General features: G+C 47.6%; 1 protein-coding gene and 1 pseudogene across 7 annotated transcripts in view; both read right to left on the reverse strand.

The window, feature by feature from the left end:
• Positions 1 to 4,695: 4,695 nt before the first annotated feature.
• CRTC3 (CREB regulated transcription coactivator 3) overlaps positions 4,696 to 25,263 on the reverse strand; it is a 121,402-nt gene continuing 100,834 nt past the window's right edge. For 5 of the 7 annotated variants that reach the window (XM_030929975.1, XM_030929972.1, XM_030929969.1 and 2 more), the window contains 6 exons: positions 22,666 to 22,883; positions 18,103 to 18,401; positions 11,034 to 11,234; positions 10,865 to 10,945; positions 8,798 to 8,900; positions 4,696 to 8,048 (listed from right to left, as the gene is read on the reverse strand). In XM_030929975.1, coding sequence (XP_030785835.1) covers positions 7,840 to 8,048; positions 8,798 to 8,900; positions 10,865 to 10,945; positions 11,034 to 11,234; positions 18,103 to 18,401; positions 22,666 to 22,883 — 1,111 coding nt within the window. In that variant the 3' untranslated portion in view covers positions 4,696 to 7,839. The remainder of the gene's footprint in view (positions 8,049 to 8,797; positions 8,901 to 10,864; positions 10,946 to 11,033; positions 11,235 to 18,102; positions 18,402 to 22,665; positions 22,884 to 25,263) is intronic. The other 2 variants (XM_030929973.1, XM_030929971.1) reach the window with 1 other exon arrangement.
• Positions 12,895 to 13,557, reverse strand: LOC104679275 (annotated as a pseudogene).

A 25,263-nucleotide genomic window follows, 5' to 3' on the forward strand; every position in this document is an offset into this window, starting at 1 on the left:
CAGGTGGTGAAACAGGGAATCCATACACACGGAACAGGCCAAACAATGGTGGGAACGATGGTTACAGGACAGGATGTAAGTAGTATAAACCTTGACATTGTAAAAATGTGAACTCACAAAATTTGGGAGGGGTAAGGAGCTAGGAAGTGGTGGTGAGCTCATTTCCTTATCCTAAATCGTAGGTTGTCAAGAGATGCCATCTATAGTTGAAACATGTTGAAAGAATGAATTCAGCTGCTTAATATTTTTCTTTCCTTTAGAGAAATAATTTAGAACCAGAAGCAGCAGCATCATTATTTGCAGCTTGGTAGTTTCTTTAGTTACATTTAAGTTGCCTTTTGTTCTGTTAAATTTAAGTATGGCACTTTTTCTAAAAAGAGTATGTATTGTATGAGCCCATTTTGGTTAAAAAAAAAAAAATCCTTTTCTCTGAATATGTGCGTAGAGAGATGTCTCCATCCATGTTCTCTGGGTGTCAGCCATGATTATTTCTGGGGGTGCTGGATTTCCGGACCACTTAAAATTTTTGTTTTTTGTACTCTTCGGTGTTACTTGAATTTCTTATAATGAGCATGCACTATTTTTATCAAAGCAAAGCTTTTTTAAAAAATTAAAATACATTCTGGAAAAGAGAGAGAAAAAAAACATGTGTTCCTTTGCTTCAGTCTCACTGGGATCCATGGGGACCATTCCCAGGGGCTTCTGAGAGCCCACCACTGCAGGGTGAGGGGTGCGGTTCATTTCCGCACCCCTCACTCTGGTGATCGGCGTGGTCGGGGGCCAGGGGTGCACGGGGAGGGAAATTTGTGAGCAGACCCTGAAGGATGCACTTTGGAGCCCTGGGTTCTGGGCCAGTGGGGTCAGAAGGCCTTGATGTCAGGCCTGTTGGGTCCGGGCTTTGTGCCTCCACTATTTAGTTGGGTGACAGAGCCTCTATGGGCCTGTTTCCTCATCCGTAAACTCAAGAAGTCATCCTTGGCTGGGGGCAGTGGTTCACACCTGTAATCCCAGCACTTTGGGAGGCCTAGACAGGTGGATCACCTGTCAAGAGTTTGAGACCAGCCTGGCCAACATGGTGAAATCCCATCTCTACGAAAAATACAAAAATCAGCCAGGTGTGGTGGCACATGCCTGTAATCCCAGCTACTCAGGAGGCTGAAGCAGGAGAATCGCTTGAACCCGGGAGGCGGAGGTTGCAGTGAGCCAAGATCACCCCACTGTACTCCAGCCTGGGTGACACAGCGAGACTCTGTCTCAGGAAAAAAAAAAAGGAGTCACCTGTGCCCTGCCTCATTTTCAGACTGATGTAAGGGATGTGCGTGGTGCTGTCACAGGGTTCAGCCTGGGAGGCCACATAGATTCCTGGCTTCATGCAGGAAGGAATTCAAAAGCAAGCTGATAAAGTGATAGCAAGTTTATTAAGAAAGCAAATGAATAAAAAAGGGGCTACCCCAGCAGCATGGGCTGCTCGACTCAGTAGACTTATGGTTAGTTCTTGATCATACGGTAAATAAGGAGTGGATTATTTATGAGTTTTCCGGGAATGGGGTGGGAATTTCCTGGAACTGAGGGTTCCTCTTCCTTTTAGACCATATAGGGTAACTTCCGGACGTTGCCATGGCACTTGTGAACTGTCATGCGCTGGTGGGAGTGTCTTTTAGCAGCAAATGTATTATAATTAGCGAATAATGAGCAGTGAGGACAACCAGAGGTCACTTGGGTCATCATCTTGGTTTTGGCGGGTTCTGGCAGTTTCTTTATTGCATCCTGTTTTATCAGCATGATCTTTGTGATCTTTATCTCGTGCTGACCGCCTGTCTCGTCCTGTGACTTTGAATGCCTAACCTCCTGGGAATGCAGCCCAGCAGGTCTCAGCCTCATTTTACCCACAGCCCCTGTTCAAGATGGAGTCACTCTGGTTTGAACGCTTCTGACGGTGCAGTGTCTGGTAGTCCGGGTGGTCACTAAGGATACTTATTACTCCATATCATAGAATTCAATTCTAGCCAACACGACTGCCAGCCCAGCTCAAAGGCTAAAGTTGAGGGGGTCCAGGGCTCTCTCTGGCCTGTTCTGGGTCCTAAGAGCCACTCTTACAGTGGCAGCTCCACCTAGTGTCCACATCAGGCCATAGCAGCATACAGCTGGTCTATTGTAAACCCCAATTTCCATACCTGCCTGCCATACAGCACTTATTAGGCAAAATGGACCAAAGATCTTTTTTTAATTTTTAATTTTTTTGAGACAGTCTCACTCTGTCACCCAGGTTGGAGTACAGTGGTGTGATCTCTGCTCACTGCAACCTCTGTCTCCTGGGTTCAAGGAATTCTCCTGCCTCAGCCTCCCTAGTAGCTGGGATTACAGACGCCCGCCCGGCTAATGTTTGTATTTTTGGTAGAGACGGGGTTTCACCATGTTTTCCAAGCTGGTCTCGAACTCCTGACCTCAAGTGATCGTCCAGCTTCAGCCTCCCAAAGTGCTGGGATTACTGTCGTGAGCCACTGTGCCTGGCCCAAAATAAGATCTAAAATCATTCCTCCCAGATCTAAGATTTAGTATTTTGAAACAAGTACACAAATTCAGTACTTTTCAAGATTCCACTATCCTGTGTTTGGAAAGATGGCAGAGGAGGAGGAGCTGGAGGAGGTGGAGGAGGGGTGTGGAGGAGGAGGAGGGGTTTGGAGGAGGGGGAGGGGTGTGGAAGGGGAGGGATGTGGAACAGGAGGGGGTGTGGAGAAGGAGACAGGAGGAGGAGGAAGGGTTTGGAGGAAGACAAGGGGTGAGGAGGAGGGGTGAGGAGGAGGGGCGTGGAGGAGGAGAGGTGTGGAGCAGGAGGGGTGTGGAGGAGGAGGGTTGTAGAGTAGGAGGGGTGTGGAGGAAGAGGAGGGGTGAGGAGGAGGAGGGGTGAGGAGGAGGGGCGTGGAGGAGGAGAGGTGTGGAGCAGGAGGGGTGTGGAGGAGGAGGGTTGTAGAGTAGGAGGGGTGTGGAGAAAGAGGAGGGGTGAGGAGGAGGGGTGTGTAGGAGGGAAAGTGTGGAGGAGGAGGAGGGGTGAGGAAGAGGAGGAGGGTGTGGAGGAGGAGGTGTGGTGTGGGGGAGGAAGGGTGTGGAGGAAGAGGAGGGGTGTGGAAGAGAAGGAGTGAGGAGAAGGGGTGTGGAGGAGGAGGGCTTTGGAGGAGGAGAAGGGTTGAGGAGGAGGGGTGTGGAGGAGAAGGGGTGAGGAGAAGGGGTGTGGAGGAGGAGGGCTTTGGAGGAGGAGAAGGGTTGAGGAGGAGGGGTGTGGAGGAGAAGGGGTGAGGAGAAGGGGTGTGGAGGAGGAGGGCTTTGGAGGAGGAGAAGGGTTGAGGAGGAGGGGTGTGGAGGAGAAGGTGTGTGGAGGAGGCTTGGAGGGCTGGAGAAGGTGGTTTGGGACGGTTGATGGAAAGCAGAGGATGGTAGAGGGGGAGGATGATAGGAGACAGGCATAGCCTGGGTGGTAGAATATGGAGAAAAGCCTTACTGGAGCCAGAGAGGATTTTGGAGGGAGGGAGTGGCCAAAGGGCTTCAGGGATGCAGCTGACATCAGAGGGCCTTAGACAGAGGCAGGAGAGTAGGGAATCCTGGAGGGCTCCCTGGGGCTGCAGGCGGAAGGGAGCTGAGCAGGAGCGCTCCTCCAGGAGAGGCAGGACACAGGGCTGTGGCATGAGGCGTAGCTGGTGGGGAAAGGGGTATTTTCTGTTCTGAGGAAGGAGACTGGACATCTTCACAGGCTGATGGGGAGGCACCATCAGAGAAGGCTAAGTAGAAGGCCCCAGAACATCAGCAAGTCCCTGGGGAAGGTCAGATTGATATGGAAATGGGAACTTGTAAGGCAGAGGGACGCTGGGGAAGGCGTGACGGGTTATGGGACGGAATGGGGAGCAGGTGGGACATGGAGGGAGCTGACCCAGGTGGCCTGGATAGGAGGCAAGAAGCCCTCATGTGGTCTGATGAGTCTTGAGGAAAGAATGGCGTGGGTGCCCCATGCGGCAGGAGAGGGCTGGGTCAGCACAGCCTGGAAGTGCTGTTTCTTCCCACAGGGCTCCCAGCAACAGAAAGCTCAGCCTGAGTGATGTGGTGGCAGGTCTTGAGGAGGAAGAGTGGTGTGGTGGCAGGAGAAGGGGCCTGTGGGTGTCACGTAGGCCACGAGCCAGGTGGGCCCGGGCAGAAGCAAGGAAAGCTAGGAGAGGACGGGCAGGCTGAGAAGAGGGGACAGGGAAGAATTCTCAGTGGGGTCAAAGACCAGGGTGTGTGCGGACCAGAGTGGAAATGGGGTCTCAGGAAGTTACAATCAGAGACAGGATTTCCAAGTAAGATTTCAGGAGACAGTCACCTTTATGACAAGCGCTGGATGTGGCTGTTCGCGTTGAACCCTGCTGGGTTGGGGGTCTGGGGAAGGGACAGGGGCTAGAGGCCAACCCAGGACGGAGCATCGGGTGGAGGAAGGGCGGTGGGCAGACATGTGGAGGGGTGCTGGCTGCGGGGGCAGGAGACTGAGCTGCCTCCAGCTAAGGGAACTGAGTGCCCCTCCATGTATAACAAGAAGGCCTGACCCACAGCTGGTGCAGGGCCTGCCTTGCCAAGGCCCCAAATTCCAGCTGCAGGCTGAGCTGTGCAGGAGGCGGTGAGAGCAAGGCTCCCCATCAACCCCTCACCCAAGTGAAGAAAAACACCACCAAATGCAGAGACAACCTCATTGTGCTGCTTTTAATTACGAAAGATGTAAAATGATGCATTATAAAACTTGGAAGCAACTTTATACAAATTCCAATCTTTAAATATGGTTGAACAGGGTGCCCTGGGGGTCAGGACACTGGCAGGAAGTCTGATTAGTTGCTGGGATGGTCCCATCCATGAAACACTGGACACATGCTGGGAACCATCTGTGCATAAATCAGAAGAGCCAACAAGAGTGGGAATGGGAAAGGTCTGCAAATACGCATATGGACTTGAAGATACAACACCAGCTCAGGTAATATACAGCTCAGGTAATATATAGAAGAAATGAAACAGGAGAAACAGGACAAAGGAGAATTCATGACATGATCAAGAAACCCTTCTAACGCTCTATGTCCTAAAACCCACAACCATACAGAAAGAAAAAATGGAAATGCAGACAGGTTTTTAGTTCTATGCTGTTTAACTGCTATAAGTGAGAGTAGTACAATGATCGATTTCTTGTGACAAAACTAAATATTGAAAAATAGTTTACTCTGAAGTATGCAGCTGCTTCAAATGCTGAGGACCACAACTGGTTTTGTTACAAAGGCCACAGTGAGTGCAGGCTCATGTGCTGCGGGCCAGGGCGACCCTGCCCATGGTGAGTCCTCCACACCTTCTCGGCAGAGTGGGTTGTACAATGCCCAAAACCTTTCACAAGAGAAGACTGCACTCACAGACCTAAGGACAAATTGAATTCAGTGCTAAACCATATTGCCCCTACTATACGCCCCCAAATAAATCCCTTCCCTTGGAGGCCTGTTCTCACAAGTCACCTGGAGAACCCCTGTGGGGCAGTGGGGTTCACTGTGTAGGTCTTGGGGTCTCCTGTTGCCAGGCAGGGTGGCTGCTGTGCAGACAAACTGAACTGGGACCCTGACATGATGATACCCACGGGTAAGGCACTATGTGAAAAGTGGACTATGCTGAGAACTGTTTTATAAAAACACAACTCTTATAATATCAGCACCATCCCCTGTTGGGAGTGAGATCAGCTTTGGGAGCCCTTTGACACAGGAGCTGGCTTTTTTTGGCACACTGGGGAGCTGGGTAGCATTGCCACTAAAGGCTCTTTAACAAAAAGTCTCCCCTCTGAGGTCTCGAGCACAAAGGGATCTGAAAGTGTAACTGGGAACAGGGCTGGCAAGGGCAGGCCAGCAGGCCCTTCCTGAGCTGGAAATGAGGCGAGGAGAACTCTGGTTTGATTTCCCAATTCCACAGCAAAGATTTGGGGCAAATGTGAAACAGATTCCAGAGGAAGGTGGAGGGGCACCCCATGAGGGTTATTTTAAAGATTACAGGCAAGGTCAGAAGATAGAAATGGAATGAGGTCTGGAGAGGCTAACCAGCCCAGGGTATTGTGACGATGGCTCCTTTTACATAAGGGACAGGTGTGCCAGATTCAGACCCTCATTGTACAGCCTTGCTCCTCTGGGTGGAGCAGTCCAGCGACCCTCAATACACTCCAGGGTCTCCTGGAAGGGCAATGGCTGTCCAAGCAAAAATCCTGGCATCTTTCGTCTCTCCTTCAGGGTTCTCCTCCTCTCTACCCTGTCCTCTCACAGCCTAGATCCCTCCCCTGCAGTGCTCTGCCCCCTTCAAACCTACTGGCTTCACCTAAGTTAGAGGAGGCAGGCGGTGGTTGAAATCTGGTCCATCTATTTTATGAGAGGGTATTAATGACTAATGATGGTTCCGTGAATTAGGCCTTCGTTTTACTATAAACTATTTTTTCAACCTTAAAGAATGAATCTCTACTTGAAGCAATTTAGAGCCAAACATGGATCTGAGAGGGAAGATCTTCCTGGGTGGGGCCCAGACAGGGTCCCTTAGGGACCTCACCTGCTCAGCCCTTTCGGATGTACTCAGAAGACAGCTCCCACCCACCCGCATGGAGCACAGCCCAAGGAGAATGCAGTGCCCGGCTTCACTGTGATTTGGTCACCTAGTGTTAAAAGCATATTAAAGTGCATGCTTCACCATAGGCACGAGTGCTAGAAAAGCTAAAGCTCTGAGAAGATTTGGCAGGGAAGGGGGATAGCTAGAGATGAGCCTGCCTTACAGCATGGCGGACGCAGTCATTCATCATGCACTGCACACGCTGTTCTGCAGCACTCACTCCAGCACACGAGTGTGCTGCCACGCATGTGTTAGGTGCTATGGGTTCAACAATGAATAAGGCACTGTCCCTGCCCTCAAGGAGCTTATGGTCTGGGGGGCTGACATTAAACTCCCAGCCCACAGAGCCACCGCTCCTCCAGCTGCTCTTAGTGGGGAGGTCTGTGCTTGTCCGGAGTTTGTCTGGAGGCCACTGAGTGTGAGATAGCTGCAGTCCCTGTCTTCCTTCCCCACTCCCCAAGAAGGAGCATAGTTCTCTTCAGGCTCATCAGTGCCAGGGGACTCTTTTCAGTGACTGATAAAATGGTCTTCCTCTTCCTCTGGTCCATAAGGAAAAGGTGTACTTTTCTGAAGCAGCAGAAACCAACTGGGAGAAAATGAAAATTAGCCTTCAGTTTGCCTAACTCAAGCCTGCTTTCGGACTTGTGGCAAAAACTTCTTCATGTCATAAATCAGGCATGGGAGAGAGCCATGGGGTCCGCTCAGCCTGGGAATGTCCCCTGCTGGAGGGCCTCGGCCTCCGGGTCAGGTCAGAGCAGGCATCGAGGTGCCCTCTCCGGGCCACCACTCCAGGCTGAGCCTCCCACTCCGGACTCGCCTTCGGTGCAGCTGGAGATCAGTGGTTCTGAGCACTACACAATGCCACGGAGGCCTCCAGTGACATGATATTTCCTACTCTTACACATCGATGGACTGGAAGGCCAAGAAAAAGATGCAATGGAGATGAACTTTCCAGTTCATGGGAAGCTCCAAGCAGCCTGCCTGCTGCAACATGACTTTGGCCACAGGCTGGAGAGGCAGTACATAGCCGTGTGATCTGGAGGAAGCCACAGTGTCTGAGATGGGACCTCATCTGAAAGCCTGGAGCTGTGGCATTGGTTCCTTCTATGTCAAGATAACGAAAGCCGGCAGTCAGCTGGCTCCATTCTATTCCATTCTATTTTGGCTGTTGCAGAAAAAACATTCTTCTGTTCCACTGCCTTCTGTTCACAGTCTGTCAGCTCGAAACGTCTCTTCAACAGAGGGGTCCAGCAGGCCCATGCTGGAGTCACTTAACATGTTGAGTCCATCCAGGCTCAGGGGTTCAATCTGCAGCTCCTCTTCCAGTGGAAATGGAGTGTCCACGTTCAGGCTGACCTCGGGCAGGCCTGCCAGCGCACTGTTGAGGTCTTTGAACAGGTTGGTGCTGGAGTCTTCTGAAAGGGGTGGCCAGAGAGGAAAACAGTACGCTTAGGAGGCATGAAGGCTCCAGGCTACGAAGCAAACCCAGCTGATGACGGTCCCCTAAACTGCTATCCCACACGTCCTTACCACCCCTAGGCCCACAGTTCTTGCCCTGGAGTCTACATTCTTGTCAGTCAGTTGCACAACTCCCAATTTTTGCAAGTTTTTTTCCTTTTGAACAGTCATCAGTCACCTAAGATGAAATCTTTCTTTTTTTTTGAAACAGAGTCTCACTCTGTCACCCAGGCTGGAGTAGAGTGGCACTATCTCGGCTCACTGCAAGCTCCACCTCCCGGGCTCACACCATTCTCCTGCCTCAGCCTCCCGAGTAGCTGGGACTACAGGTGCCCGCCACCACACCCGTCTAATTTTTTTTTTGTATTTTTTAGTAGAGACGGGGTTTCACTGTGTTAGACAGGATGGTGTTGATCTCCTGACCTCATGATCCGCCCGCCTCGGCCTCCCAAAGTGCTGGGATTACAGGTGTGAGCCACCATGCTCGGCCAGATGAAATCTTTCAGAAAAGGCTTTGACTGCCAGGCCCACCGCCCTGCGTCACGGTCTCTGAGGCTGGACACCTGCATCTCAAAGAGTCAAGTCGACCCATGCAACGTTCGCTTTTTGCTTTATATAATATTATGTTGTTTAAACTATCTTATGAAGGTACCTAAACACATAACAAAATAAAAGCAGTAAAGAAGCTGAGGGGTGGCTCACTCACCTGTCAGGATGGTGTTTGGGAAACTCCCGCAGTTGGAATATGGGCTTGGTCTCAAATGAAAAGAGTCCTGCAGTTCTCGGGAACCTTGTTGCACCAGTGGCACCTGGAAGCATCAAAGGTCACGTGAGGAAGGCCACACCTCTGCTTCTAAGGAGGAAGGGAGTATTGCAATGTGCTCCCAGAGCAAAACCTGACTTGCAAACTAATACATATTCCCTTCTTTCCAGGATCCCAGAGTGCTTTGCTCTTGTGGTGATGTATGTACGATATTCTTGTCAGGGAGGCAGATGCTGGGGTGGAGGAGGGGCCCCTGAGGCCCACAGCGCGGTGACTTTTCCCCAGCCCACTACACCGTCCCAAGAGATACCAGTGGTCATGGTTTCTGTGGCCCCTCAGACATGTCTCCTCAGCCTCACCAAGGCCTTTGTAAACTGCCTTCTGTGGGAACCCTTCAAAGGCTCTGTCTATAACCAAGAAAGTATGGATTCTTTTCTTCCTTGGTTTCTTTCTTCCTCTTTTTTCTTTAAAGACAGGGTCTCTGTTGCCCAGGCTGGAGTGCAGTGGCGCCATCTCGGCTCACTGAAACCTCCACCTCCCAGGCTCAAGCAATCCATCCACCTCAGCCTCCCAAATAGCTGGGACCACATGCCACCATGCCTGGCTAATTTTTGTATTTTTTGTAGAGACGGGGTCTTGCTGTATTTTACCCAGGCTGGTCTCAAACTCCTGAGTTTAAGCAAGCCACCTGCCTCGGCCTCCCAAAGTGCTGGGATTATGGGCGTGAGCCACTGCGCCTGACCTATTCCCTGGTTTCTAGAAAACTGAGAAAGTGGAAGCCTTTCCTTTTCACACTCAGAAGGAGGAAACTCAGGCAAGCCTCTCCCTATGAGAAAGCCTCTATGAGGACTGGTTATAACTGTGGCCAATTTTAGGTTCCTTTCCTGAAATTTAATTTTCTAAGCCATTTAAAAAAATGTCTCAAAAGAAGAAGTTTCCATCATTTTTCAGGGAGACACTGATTCCCATCTAGACTAAAATGGCTCTTTAGAAAACATGGAGGCAAGGAGGATTGGTTCTTGCCACAAAGCTTCATCTGTGGCCTACTTAGGAAACAGTTATCTTAATTTATTTTATTATTATTAAGTTCTTGGCCGGGCACAGTGGCTCACACCTGTAATCCCAGCACTTTGGGAAGCCAAGGCGGGTGGATCACTTGAGGTCAGGAGTTCAAGACCAGCCTGGTCAACATAGTGAAACCCCGTCTCTACTAAAAATACAAAAATTAGCTGGGCGTAGGGGTGCACACCTGTAACCCCAATTACTCAGGAGTCTGAGACATGAGAATCGCTTGAACCCAGGAGGTGGAGGTTGCAGTGAGCCGAGATCATGCCACTGCACTCCAGCCTGGGCGACAGATAAAAAAAAAAAAAAAAAAAGTTCTGGAAACTGTTCAACCCTTCTTCCACTCCTTAATCCATCGGAGGGCCCAGTCCATACTTACTGAATACTATTGAATACCATAAAATCTAGGAATATTAAAAATAGTCAAGTGAGGGAGAAACTAAACTGTAAAAGCAAGTGGCCGAGTTGAAAATACCTTACAGAAGGAGCTCCCCTCACTCCCCAGGACTGAACTGTCCCCAGGAGGCCACACGCTGTGCTAGGTGCACCAGTCTGGGTTCAGGCAAAATGCAGCGCCACCTTCTGACCCTGCGGTGGGAGCAGGTGCCATCCTCCCTATGCCTCAGTTTCAACATGAGGGCACTGAGGAGGTGGGTGCTGTGTCCCTTCCAGCGTTCATGATTTTACACTTCTACAACGAGAGTGTCATCAAGTCTCCTGCCAATTATTCCAATAGTTCCTCTGCGGAAGCCTGATACTAAATAACACAGCCAGAGCCAGCGTTTTAGGGCCAAAGAAGATGAAAGGCTCTTCTAGCCACAGAACACATCCAGAACCAGGGAAGTGGCATGTCTGGTCTGCTTGGTTCTGAGTTCTACACAATGAACAACCTAAATGGTATAGTTTATGCACCAAGGGAGGGGAAGGCAGGGGCGATCCACCCACCTGTTGAGGAAAGGCAGGGCCTGGCCTCATGGACTGCTGGTCAAAACCCACATCTGGGAAGAAGTTGGTCAAAGATGAGCCCTTCAGAGAGTAAGGAGGTGACCATTTAGCTTGGAACTCAGAGCAAAACAAGCATTCCCTCTGCACCAACACTGCTGCTAGGACTCACCTGGGCTGGGAGAAGCTGAAAGTCTGACTGTGGCAGTGACGAGGCTGCCTGGGGCTGCTGGGCAGGGGCCTCAGGGGTGCGGGGCTGCTGCAGGAGGGGCTGGGTGAGCTCCTGGGGCGCAGGGTAAGGGGGTGGTGGGGACACCTGGGCTTGAGCTTCTGTGGGCAGGAAGGAAAGGTGGCTTCGGTCTGAGGACACCATCTGCAAAACAAACACACAAAGCCACTAATGAGCTTCTGCGTTTCTAGTGTTAAGTCCTTTAGGGTTAGGAAATGTCAGAGTGAGAGGAAGCCTGAGATTTTCCTCACCGCGGTGTCCTGTGCAATGCTGTGAGAAGCCCGTTTCTCTTCCTTTAAAGTATATCTCAAATTTTACTTCCCCACAAAGCATGTTCCATTCAATGACAAGTTCTATTGTCTTAAAAGAACTAAACAAGAAAACAGTCAATTTAACCAATTTCCTTTCAGTTTTCTACTTGAAAATCATGTTTTGTTTTGTTTTTTTTTTTACAGCCATGTCTTCTGGTTAAAAGTAGAAGATTGAAAAAGGCCCTTAGCTCTGCCATCTCCCCAAACCCTGTTAAGACACTACAACATTAACCAGCAATAAGCATTAATAAATAACACTAAACAATAACACAGAACACTAAATGATAACAAACAACACGAGGACAAAGATAACGGCAGAGAAGAAAATGGCAACAAAAGCTGGAAAATGAGAAGCAGATGGCCAAATGGTAACTGGCTTAGCAGAACTGAGAAAACCCAATGCTAAGCTGGCAGTGAGGAAAAACCAGGAGGCAATCTCATTTACAGCACTAAATCCCCACAGGGCTCTGGGATTGGGGACAGCAGGGAGCAGGGGCTGAAGCTAAAACCAGGAGGTTCTGGTCAAAGTTTGTGTAAGGGGCAGTCGGACCTGCAGAGCCCTTGCCTTGACTGTGCTTCTACACACTGGCCCCCACCACCCCGCCGCCTGCCAGGAGACTGGAAGGTTCCACTTCTGAGAGAATAAAACTAAGGGACTCTGGATATTAGAAGGTGAGGTACTTTACTGAAAACACAGGGTTTAGAAGCAATTTCATGATCAAATCTTAAGATCTCCACCTTTCTTTCCCAACCCGGCTCTCAGGATGCTGGAATCCAGATATGCCGAGGTGGGACGTTGGAAGAGTGTCCTTTAGGGAACCTGACAAGGCCTGAGAGAGAAAATCTTTTTTTGTTTTTTTTTTTTTTGGAGACAGAGTCTTGCTCAGTCACCCAAGCTGGAGTGCAGTGGCACGATCTTGGCTCACTGCAACTTCCACCTCCTGGGTTCAAGCAATTCTCCTGCCTCAGTCTCCTGAGTAGCTGAAATTACAGGAGCATGCTAACACGCCTGGCTAATTTTTGTATTTTTAGTAGAGACGGGGTTTCACCATGTTGGCCAGGCTGGTCTAGAACTCCTAACCTCAGGTGATCCTCCCGTCTTGGCCTCCCAAAGTGCTGAGATTACTGGTGTGAGCCACAGCGCCTGGCCAGAGAAGATCATAAAACTTATGACACCAGAAATTTCCCAAGGAAATGACCAAGCTAGATCATTCTACAATGAAGACCACACTCAGCAGTGCTGCCCACATACACAGAGCTGCCAGCCAGCTTCTCAGTGTCCTGTTTTCTTTCTTTTTTTTTCTCATTTACATATTTTTATTTGGAAATGTTTATATTAGTACAAGGAAACAATTTTGGAGACACTGGATGTCATTAGTTATCACTAGTTTATTATAAAAGTGAAATATGGAAATTATTTACATGATGAAAGATTTCAGAACTTCAGTGGAATGGGCATCTTCACATTGATGCCATTTCAATAGTGACTTATTTCAGTCTATGTACTTTCCAAGAATGTCACCGTCTCTGAATAGGAAATAATCCTTGTCATCTAGAACTATTTTGGTGCCTCCATATTCTAAGAGAAGAACTTTATCTCCAACTTTCATGCGAACTGGCTGAATCTCTCCACCCTTTCCTTTAGATAACCCGATCCAACAGCGACTATTGTTGCTTGCAGTACTTTTCCTCGCGATTTTTCTGGAAGCATAATGCCTCCTTTGGTTACAGTTTCAGCAGCACTCCTTCCAACCAATACTCGGTCAAAGAGTGGAAGAAACTTTCTAAATGCTTGTCCCGCCATGACTCCCTTCGCCTCAGACTCGTACTCTGCTCTAGCGTAGCACTGCAAGGAGAGAGCCCCTCAGTGTCCCGTTCTTAAACGTGAGCAGAGCACGGAAGATCACCAGGCCCCGAGGAAACCATCTGCCATGAAAGTCAGAAGCCAAAGCAGACACACACAATCTTGAAAAGATGTGTGCAGGAAGAAGTAGTTGTGAAAAAACAAAATCAGCATGACAATATTTAGGCTACTAAGAAAATCCTTATCTATTAGAGATACATAATGAAATATTTGCAATTTTTAAAAGCAGGGTATGGATGAAACAAGATAATAAAGCTGGCATGGTGGCTCACACCTGTAATCTCAGACTTTGGGAGGCTGAGGCGGGTGGATAACCTGAGGTCAGGAGTTTGAGACCAGCCTGGCCAACGTGGTGAAACCCCGTCTCTACAAAAATTAGCCAGGTGTGGTGGCGTGGACCTGTAGTCCTAGTTATCTGGGAGGCTGAGGCCAGGAGAATGGTTTGAACCTGGATGGCAGAGGTTACAGTGAGCTGAGATCACACCACTGTACTCTAGCCTGGGCAACAGAGCAAGACTCCGTCTCAAAAAAAAAAAAAAAAAAAGTTAATTGTTGAGGCTAGATGATGGGTATAGGAGGACTTACTGTATTATGTTCTCTATTTTTCATGCAATTAAAAAATTTTATTATAAAAATAAATTAGAAAAAAATGACCACTAAAAACCTTAGAGAGAAAAATATGATATTGCATCTGTGGAATATGTATGATGCTATTAAAAAGGAACACTGAGAGAACAAAAAAGAACTCATAGCAATTTTAAAATGAGAGCAGAAATGAAAAACTCAACAGAAGGGTTGGAAGATAAAGCTGAGACACTCTTTCAGAAAGCAAAGCAAAACAAACAAGGAAGCAACCACAGAGAAGGAAAAGAGGAGAGAGAGGAAATAAGGATATTAGAGGAAAAGTCCAGGATAGTCAACATTCGTAGAGTTCCAGAGACAGAACAGAGAAAACTGAAGGGAAGAAATCACTGAAGAAACTTTATTTCAATGTTCTTTAACATTTCCCAGAAATGAAGGCTGTGAGTTTCCAGATTGAAGGAACCCACCAAATATGCGGACTCACGCCAAGCCACATTATCTTGAAGTTTCAGAACATTGGGGACAAAAAGATCTTACAAGCCTGGGGCGGAGTGGGGATTCCATGCAAAGTGTTAAGAGTCAGAATGGCACTGGATTTCTCAATAGCAACTTAGAAATGAAAAGGCAATCGATTCCAAGGGAAAATTATTTCAAATCTAGAATTCTATATTCAGCCAAATAATAATTAAATGGTAGATCAAATAAAGACATTTTAAGTCATACAAAGTCACAGGCACTCTTTCCTGTAGAGCTACTAGAGAATTTATTTTTGAATGTATTGAGATCTGCCCAACTCCAAGAGTTGGGGACTGAATTAGTAATACACATAAATACATACAGATAACCAGGCTAACAAAAAAAGTCAGACATTAACTCCCAGGAGGAAAAAATTCTCATTTTCTTATTTCATGGTATACTATATGTCAACTCTAACTATATTGTAACTATAAAAACACTAAATATTGAGTATTGCTCTAACCAAAATTATAATAAATGAGGATGGTGGGTAGGAAATTGTGTGTGTGTGTGTGTGTGTGTGCGCGCTCATGTGCACACATATGTGTGTGGTGGGGTTTGTGGGAGAGTGGAAAGAGAACTAAATTCTAACCTTCATTGGTAGGATGTCATTAGATAATGCCTAACACCAAAAAATGTAGAACAAAAAATGCATAAAACAACATGGTTAGGCCGGGTAAGGTGGCTCATGCCTGTAATCCCAGCATTTTGGGAGGCCGAGGCGGGCAGACTGCCTGAGGTCAGGAGTGCAAAACCAGTCTGGCTAACATGGTGAAACCTCATCTTTACTAAAAATACAAAAATTAGCCAGGCGTGGTGGCACACACCTGTAGTCCCAGCTACTTGGGAAACTGAGGCAGGAGAATCGCTTGAACCTGGGAGGTGGAGGTTTCAGTGAGCTGAGATTGCACCACTGCGCCCCAGTCTGGGCGACAGAGCAAGACTCTGTCTCCAAAAAAAAAAAAAAAATAATAATAATAATAAGAGTAACAACATGGTTATATCAAAGAGATTAACTAAAATGGTTGACGGTAGCCATCTCTAGGCAGTGAGAAATATGCCTAAGGACAGGGGGAAAGACCACTGTTTTTCTGTAACAAGTCCTTTAGAACTATTTGACATTTTAAACTACATGCATGAGTAACATTCACTTTTCAAAATTTCCTTTTTTTAAGAGATAGGGTGTCACTATGTTGCCAAGGCTGGTCTTGAACTCTAGGCCTCAAGCAATCCTCCAGTCTCTGCCTCCTGAGTAGCTGGAATTATAGTCAGAACCACTGTGTCCAGCAACATTCATTTTAAAAAAATTCTAAATATTAAACAAATTAAAAACACATCTGAAAGGGGACACTCTGGCCAGACAGTCTCCTTAAAACGTAGCTAAAAAGCAAGAATACTTTTAGATCTTATAAAAGAATCTTGCAAAATAAAATGAAAGGCAATTCAATAACATAAGAACCATGAAAACAATAATTATGGACTAGCCTGGGCAATACGGTGAAACTCCATCTCTACAAAAAAAAAAAAAATACAAAAATTAGTTGGGTGTGATGGCGTACACCCGTAGTCCTAGGTACCTGGGAGGTTAAGGTGGGAGGATCACCTGAGCTCAGGGAGTTCAAGGCTACAGTGAGCTGTGATCGTGCCACTGCACTCGAGCCTGGCTGAGAGTGAAATGCTGTCTCTAAAAAAAATAAAAATAAAAATTATGGCAGGGCACAGTGGCTCATGCCTGACACAAGGCACACTGGCTAATTCCAGCCCTTTGGGAGGCTGAGGCAGGAGGATCACTTGAGCCCAGGAGTTTAAGACCAGCCTGGAAACATAGGGAGACTCTGTTTCTTTCTTTTCTAATTTTAACTGAGACAGAGTAACTCTGTCACCCAGGCTGGAGTGCAGTGGTGCAATCCTGGCTCACTGCAAACTTCCGTCTCCAGGGTGCAAGCAATTCTCATATCTCAGCATCCTGAGTAGGTGGGATTACAGGCGTGAGCCACCACGCCCGGTAATTTTTGTATTTTTAGTAGAGATGGGGTTTCGTCATGTTGACTAGGCTGGTCTCAAACTCCTGCCCTCAAGTGATCTGCCTGCCTTGGACTCCCACAGTGCTAGGATTACAGGTGTGAGGCACACACCCAGTCCAGGGAGACCCTGTTTCTACAAAAAAATTTTTTAAATTAGCTGGGTGTGGTGACATGGGCCTGTAGTCACAGTTACTTGAAGAATCCCAGCTGAGGCAGGAGGATTGCTTGGGCCCAGGAATTCAAGGCTGCAGGGAGCCACAATGGTGCAACTGTGCTCCAGCTTGGGCGACACAGTGAAACTTAAAAACAAAAATTATGAAATGTCCTCTCACCCTTGCCCAAAAGAGATTACTCATACAATCAAGATGCCACAGCTAGTAATTGGTAAAAAGGGACTAATAACAAGATCCTCTAACTCTCTGTTGTGTTCTGTCAACTCTTCCTTCTAAATCATTATTAATTTATGGTGAGGAATGATGCTGTAACAGATAGAGGATATGACCAAAGGTTAAAAATACATTCCTCGATGATTACGGTAAGGAGAACCACCTCTGAGTTTAGAATTTATAGGACGTTTCAACCCCTGTGTTTCTATAATGGGCTTTGCTTTGCTTTTCTTCTGAGACAGGGTCTCACTCTGTTGCCAGGCTACAGTGCAGTGAGGCTATCTTGGCTCAATGCAGCCTCGACCTCCTGGGCTCAAGCAATCCTCCCACCTCCACTCTGGAGCAGCTGGGACTACAGGCGCATGCCACCTCACCCAGCTAATTTTTCCATTTTTTTGTATGGGTGTGTGACTTTTAAATGTGCCTCTTTCTCAACAGACTTCTTTTCATCCTTACAAAGAGATATAATCCTCAATATACTTAGTATTTAATGAACAATAAAAGTACTACTTTTTGTTTCTCAAATCTGTAGACAATTAGGGAGGAGGTCTAATTCGCTCTCAAAGCTTCAGGAGGGTATTAAATGTTTTCTTTGGCTTTCCCCTATGGCTTAATGTACTTACAGAGTTAATGACTGATTTTTCCATGACAACTTTGAAATCCTAACCTGGTTTCCCTTAGTTATCTTAGATTTCTCTGGATGGCATTCTCTTTAACCTACTGTTCCTCTCAACCCCAAGTTTGTGAGTTAGTGACTGTAGATTGGTCAACATTTGCTTAAAGAGTAATGAGCACAGCAAATCTGCTATTATTCTAATAGAAAATCATTAATTAGGCTGGCCATGGCTCATGCCTGTAATCCCAGCACTTTGGAAGGCCACGCTGGGAGGACAGCTTGAGCCCAGGCATTTGAGACCAGCTTGGGCAACATATCGAGATCTTGTCTCTATAAAAAAAAATAAAAGAATTAGTCAGGTATAGTGATGCATGCCTGTGGTCCCAGCTACTCTGAAGACTAAGGTGAGAAGATCGCTTGAGCTCGGAAGGTGAGGCTGCAGTGAGCCGTGATTGTGCCACTGCACTCCAGCCTGGGCGACAGAGTGAGACCCTTTCTCAAAAAAAGAAAAGAAAATCATGAATTCATTCTGCATTATTGACACTTCTGCTCTGCTCTGATTTCACATATAAGAGTGAACAGATTGCACTTGAGGCCTCGTGGGTGCTTGCTGTAATAATGGGTGTAATCCAAAATAGTAAAGAGGAGGAATGCACTTCCTATATCTTGCAGTCTGTTTCACTGTAGTGGTTGGTCTGTCTGTGTGTGTTTACCTGGGAGGTAGGATATGGGGCCAGTGGGCTGGTTGAAGACAGCTGTCTGCTGAAACCTTGATGTGCTTCGGGGCCAGGAGAAAGTGTCAGAGGGCTGACGGGAGGCTGCCGACGCCGAGACGGGCCACTGAGGTTTGTGGTGGAAAGAGATGGGTTGCTAAGGGAAAATAGACGGAGCGAAGGGTGAAGAGCAGATGCGCTGGGAACAGATGTCTGTGGGTGGTTATTTAGGGAAGAGGAAAGCACAGTCTTATTGAGTGTGGCTTGGATGGAGGGGTTACTCCGAGAACTCTGGAGACCTGGAAGACAACAAATTCACAAGTTACTTATAATTTCAGACCAAATCTTTTGTTTTCCAAAAATGAAAGAAAACTGTCTACTGTCACATGCGACAATGATTCTGTAGGTAAAGGAGCTCCTGGACAGCTCTCCTACAGGGACAGCATCCGACGCACCAATGACAAGGAAAAGATGCCCCTGCACTAACAGAGACGGAGCCATCAAGATGAGAATGATGTTTTCCCATGATGGGGGAGATCGTCTCAACAACTCCTAGGTGCACAAAACTAGGTAAACTGGGGGGTAGCAGAGGCAAATGTTCCAGGTGCTTGGCCCAGACCCAGGGAAAGGACCCTAGGTCTGTACAACAAATTCTGTTTAGAGCCCCTGAGGGTCTCTGTCCCAAGCACACTGCCTGCGCCCCCTGCTACCTTTGGAGAGCATCCTTTCACGGCGAGTCATGGTCCTTGAGGAGCTGTCTCGGTGGTCTTCAAGTACCCTCAACACACTAGGGAGTCATAGGAGGGGACACTTCCCTGTATCTCCCACCCCAGGGTCCCTCTTTGATTTTCTGTTTCCCAGGAAATTGTTCATCACAGTCTATTCCAACTCGAAAAGGAAGTTTTTGCTGATGCTTTATTTGGGGGACGGGGCGAATTTTATCATGAGTAAGGAAGTTTGGGAGAGAGATTTTTGCAGCGTAGGCTGCTAGGGCATGAGCTCCATGAAGCTGGAGTTCCTGTCCTATGTCCTGCTGGTTCCTCAGCACCTGGCACAGGGCCTGGCATGGAGCAGCTTTGTTCAGCGAATCAATTATTCGGCTGCTGCTGTGTGTATCTCAACTGGCAATACCTATGTTTTAACCTTCAGCCCATCTTGTACCAGCAGTTGGGGTGAGCAGAACTATGTGTTGTTTTGTGTTGACAAAAAATTTAAGTGTTTGATAAAAGTTATGGAAAGGAAGAAATGACAAAAACCCAGCATTTTGAGCTGGCAAAATTATTATTATCATTATTATAATTATTATTATTTTTTGAGATGGAGTCTCACTCTGTCACCCAGGCTGGAGTGCAGTGGTGCGATCTTGGCTCACTGCAAGCTCTGTCTCCTGGGTTCACGCCATTCTCCTGCCTTAGCCTCCCGAGTAGCTGGGACTACAGGCGCCCGCCACCACGCCTGGCTAATTTTTTTGTATTTTTTAGTAGAGACAGGGTTTCACCGTGTTAGCCAGGATGGTCTTGATCTGCTGACCTCGTGATCCACCCGCCTCGGCCTCCCAAAATGCTGGGATTACAGGCTAGGCCTGGCTAGGCCGGGCGCAGTGGCTCACACCTGTAATCCCAGCATTTTGGGAGGCCGAGGCGGGTGGATCACGAGGTCAGGAGATCAAGACCATCCTGGCTAACACGGTGAAACCCTGTCTCTACTAACATATACAAAAAAATTAACCGGGCGTGGCAGCATGCGCCTATAGACCCAGCTACTAGGGAGGCTGAGGCAGGAGAATCACTTGAATCTGGGAGGCGGAGGTTGCAGTGAGCCAAGATCACGCCACTGCACTCTAGCCTGGGAGACAGAGCAAGACTCTGTCTCAAAAAAAAAAAAAAAAAAAATTATCGTATTTTTAGAATTCACGTAGATGACTTCACTTGCTATATTTTTAAAGGTAGGAATATATCTATGACAAAGCCCTACATAAATCCACCACTCATCAGTCCACAAAGAGGTCAGTGGTCCAGCTGGCTCAGATAATAATTAGAGCTACAGCTGTGAGCTTAGCTTTCAAAAATTCATTCAGAAAGAAAGCTCAAGCATCTCTTAAATATCTTTGAAATCTGTGTGTACCAAGCATTTTAAGGAGTTCAATAGAAAATATAGAAACTGTCACGCCTGTAATCCCAGCACTTTGGGAGGCCGAGGTGGGCGGATCACGAGGTCAGGAGATAGAGACCATCCTGGCTAACACAGTGAAACCCTGTCTCTACTAAAAACAAAAATACAAAAAAAATTAGCTGGGCGTGGTGTTGGGCGCCTGTAGTCCCAGCTACTGGGGAAGCTGAGGCAGGAGAATGGTGTGAACCTGGGAGGCGGAGCTTGCCATGAGCCGAGATCGCGCCACTGCACTCCAGCCTGGGTGACGGAGCAAGACTCCATCTCAAAAAGAAAAAATAATAATAATAAAAAAATACAGAAACCTGACATTGGTTCTGACATGTTCTGGAAATAATGCTTTTTTGAGAAGACAACCAGTGACTAAACATAAGATCTTCAGCTAGAAGCAAAGTGTCAAAGGCTGCATTAGAAAACGCCAGCTTCCCTGAGGCCCAGCGGAGCTATGTGCTGATGCTGCTTCACTTCTGGGACCCTAGATATCTTCATACATCGAGGATTCACCCAGAAGGTGAATTGCCCACACTCTGAATCTGGGCATAAAGGTTTTGAGAGTTTCTCCTATGAAGCAAATGTGTATATATCAAAACCGAGACTCAGTCGATGAAAAACTTGATACTATTAAGGATACTAAAATGACCCAAAAAACCCAAAAAACAAAAATAAAGGTGTTCTCTGAAATCAATTCTTCAAACCTAAGATTGTGTTGCACCAGGGCAGCATCACTGCAATCATTAGAGAAACTTCCAGGTGACCCACCTGAAGGGGACCACTCTCATTTGGGTGGTGAGTTCTGATTTGCATGGATGAATCTCAGAGTGAAGGGCAGCAAACACTCCTTTCACCTGGAGATAATAACACTGAGCATCCCTTCCAAACGAAATGCTCCACAACACAATTCTAGGTAGGAGTGTTACAGCAAGGGGCTGTACTGCACCACTAGGAGTAAGAGGATTATCACCTGCCCTAGACATTGACAAGAGTATGCCGGTGGTGGCTCACGCCTGTAGGCCAAGGCAGGTGGATCACTTGAGGTCAGGAGTTCGAGACCCCGTCTCTACTAAAAATACAAAAAATTAACTGGGCGTGGCGGCATGCACCTGTAGTCCCAGCTACTAGGGAGGCTGAGGCAGGAGAATTGCTTGAATCTGGGAGGCGGAGGTTGCAGTGAGCCAAGATCATGGCACTGCACTCTAGCCTGGGAGACAGAGCGAGACTACGTCTCAAAAAAAAAAAAAAAAAAAAGAAAGAAAAAATTATCGTATTTTTAGAATTCATGTAGATGACTTCACTTGCTATATTTTTAAAGGTAGGAACATGTCTATGATAAAGCCCTACATAAATCCACCACTCACCAGTCCACAAAGAGGTCAGTGATCCAGCTGGCTCAGATAATAATTAGAGCTACAGCTGTGAACTTAGCTTTTAAAAATTCATGCAGAAAGAAAGCTCAAGCATCTCTTAAACATTTTTGAAATCTGTGTGTACCAAGCATTTTAAGGAGTTCATAGAAAATACAGAAACTGTCACGCCTGTAATCCCAGCACTTTGGGAGGCCGAGGTGGGTGGAGGTGAGCCTGGTCAACATGGTGAAACCCTGTCTCTACTAAAAATACAAAAACAATTAGCTGGGCATTGTGGCACATGCCTGTAATCCTAGCTACTCGGGAGGCTGAGGCAGGAGAATTGCTTGAACCTGGGAAGTGGAGGTTGCAGTGAGCTGAGATTGTGTCATTGCACTCTAGCCTGGGTGACAGAGTGAGACCCCGTCTCAAAAAAAAAAAAAAAGAGTGTCAGGCTTCAAACAAATGTAGTCATAATTTCAATATGGACAAGCAAACCCATAGAGTAATACCCAAGTCCCGTTCTGGGTAGCATCTTTGTATAGCTAACGCTGCATCTTTAACTGGAACTGTGAGTGATTTCCACTTAATACACAGATATTAAGTAGAAATATTTTCATCATATCTGCTGTAAATTTTCTAAAATGCAAATTATTCCCTTTAGAAATCTAATGGAAAATGGGAGGAATCCAGAGAGATGGCCTAAATTATAAACTGTCATATGTTGATGAGAGCCACTAACACTGTTCAGCCAACACAGAGTGGATGCTTATTTCTTGGCTCCCATGTCTTATTCCCCAAGTCCCCAGATACAGGAGTGAGTGAGGATGACAGGGAATGAGGTTCAGCAGAGCTGCCTCAAACTCATCAACCCAGGAGAAACAGAAACGTCCAAGAAAAATGTCTACAGGGTCAGGAGATACAACAAGGTACATTATCGTCTCTAATTGAGATGCAGTCATTCTCATTCAGTGATTCACTGAACACGCCACATGGGTGGGGACCACATATGATGAAGCCACCAGGTCACTGCTAAGCAGGAGATACTCACCAGAGGAGCTTCTTATACCCAGGTGGGTCACAGCAGCTGGGATGTTGTTCACACTATTCCCCACACTCATACTCCCAAAGAGGTGGTCGGTGGTTTCCAGGGAGGCTGGCAGGGGCGTGGAGTAGTGGAGGTTGGTTAGATCTGGCAATGACCCTCCAGTGTTCAGGGTCCCCAAAAAGGGTGAGAGGCCTAGGTTTTGACCATTATGTGGAAAAGCACTGAAAAAAGAAAGATTAAGAATGACTTTCTACAATGTATTTGGCTGTTGGGAAACCAAACATGGCCGAAACCTTTTCCTTGTCAAATAAGAGCATCGGCTACAAAAGACGGAGGTCCTGGTGTGGCCTCTCTCATTCTGAGAACACGGGTGCTCAGCTTAACCTCTCCGAAACACACTTCCTCACCGACTACCAGTGCCCACATTACAGGAATACTAGATTAGGGTCTAGAATAATCAAGACCAGATTAGATTATGATGCAGAAGTATTCTGAAAATTATAAACCCCTCTACAAAATATGAGGCACTGCTCTCTATTTATGTAGTTCTTTTTGCTACATTTCTAAGTTATCTTTGCTACCAGAAAAAGTATCTCTGAGTAACCAGCTACCTTCCAATATACCTTCCAAGATATATTTTTTAAATTACAGTCTTCATAAACTTTAAAGTGACAAAGAGATGTTGCCACTCATTCATCACAATCTGTGGGCTGGGCACCGTGTGCCAGGCAGCGGGCCGCGTGCTGGTGGCACCATGATGAACAAGCAGATGAGTATGTCTGGGGTCAGGCCTGCTCCTGAAATGTACAGGCCTGGAGCAAGCGTATAAAAGGAGGCCCGCATACCATCTGTTTCGATTTTTAAAACTTATAAATCAAATGAACAAACCCTTACATGAACTTTGTTCTGTGTCTATCCTGACAAATTATACCTCATAATAGCCTGCAAGGCCAGATTTACATGTAGAATTCTCAGACTTCTTGGAGTTCTGTGCCAGAATACACAGGGAGAGGCAGCCTGGCCCTCAGTCCACGTCCCCTTCTCTTCCGCCTAGTCCTGTTCCGCACTGCAGTGCACGCACATGGCTATCCCAGCCTATGCGGCCAAGCTCTGTCCACACCTCGCTGACTTTCTAGCCACCCCCAGGCCTAGCGGGTGTACAATGGTGGTATGTTCCCTTTGGGAATGAAGCCCTCGCAAGTGCGGGGCCCAGGGAGGGGCCTGCTAGCCAGGTCTGAAAGGACCTTGTTCTTGGAGTTCACAGATGGGCAAGAGAGACAGCCTGGGAAAGCAAGTAACTGCAACGTGGCAGGAATCGCGCTGTGCTGGGTTTGAGAAGGGGTGTGTGTAACCAGTGGGTACAAGTGACACCGGGAGCACAAAAGCAGGAGTTGTCCATGTCAGGATGGGCTGTAGAGGGGACGGGTTTGCCATGGACGTGACACAGTGTGTGCATGGAACTGCGAGTAGCTGGGCATGGCCAGGTGTCAAGTGTCAGGGCAGAGTGTGGGGAGGGAGGGCAGCAGATGGGGAGGGAGAGGCAGGAGGGAGAAGATGTGCTGTTCTCAGGAGTCTGGATCAGGGACTGTGGAAAGAGAGAGGCCAGGTTAAGTTGGAGAATGGCATTTCAGAAATGTCACTGTGGTTCCAGTGTGGAGGATGGCCTCAGGGAGCAGAAAGAAAGGCAGGGAGAACCAATTAGAAGGACCACCTGCAGTGGTCCAGGGGTGACCTAGGAAAAGAGCAGTGAGGGTGAAGCAGAGGAGAATGCAGGAGAAGGTGCCACGAGCCAGGAGCAGAGGGAAGTTATGAATTCCACTGAGGACACTTCATTCCCTCCTGCACGCATCAGCAGAGCACCTCCCAGGGGCCAGTCACTGGCATCTGGGCTTCAAGAGACTGAGCCATAAGGAACATAACTGGCAACATAATACAATTCAGTAGTGCAGTGATACAGCCTGGAGGGAGGCCATATGGAGGGAAGCCCAGCTGACCTGAGGAGGCTTCTTTGGAGGACATCTGAGCTGAGTTTAAAGGCTAAAGAATTCAGGTGATCTAGTCAGGAAAAAGATTTCAGGCAAGTTCACAGCATGGGCAAAAGCAGGGAGGTATGAGATCACACGGTGTGCCCTCAGAACTGTGAGGATTCAGACCATGGGAGGGTGGGGTTTAGGAGGGCTGGTTAGTGGTGGAGATGGAACTGGAAAAGCAGGCAGAGAGCACCCGAGGCTGGCACTGATGAGAGGACGACACAACGCCAGTGGAAGGCTGGAAGCGGGGTGGGCAGTGTTGGGGAGAGAGGTATCAGCTTTTCTTAGGACAGCACAGCTAACAGACTTGGGGAAGGGGTCCTGGGGTGCAAGGAGCAGACCTGGAGGTGGAGAGGCACACTGTGATGCTGCTGAACGATCCAGCAGGAGGCCATAAGCACAGGGACAGAGAGGCAGGGTGGACTCTAGAGACAGGGAAGTAGAACTCAAGAACAACTCTGGGGCCTTTGGCCTGGGGACTGGTGGAGCCCCCCACTGAGACAGGGGACACTGAAGATGTGAGCAGACCAGGAATGAGGGCAGGGGTATGGATGAGATCATGAATTCTGTT

The sequence above is a fragment of the Rhinopithecus roxellana genome, chromosome 5, assembly GCF_007565055.1.
Source record: "Rhinopithecus roxellana isolate Shanxi Qingling chromosome 5, ASM756505v1, whole genome shotgun sequence".
NCBI classification, from domain to species: Eukaryota; Metazoa; Chordata; class Mammalia; order Primates; family Cercopithecidae; genus Rhinopithecus; species Rhinopithecus roxellana.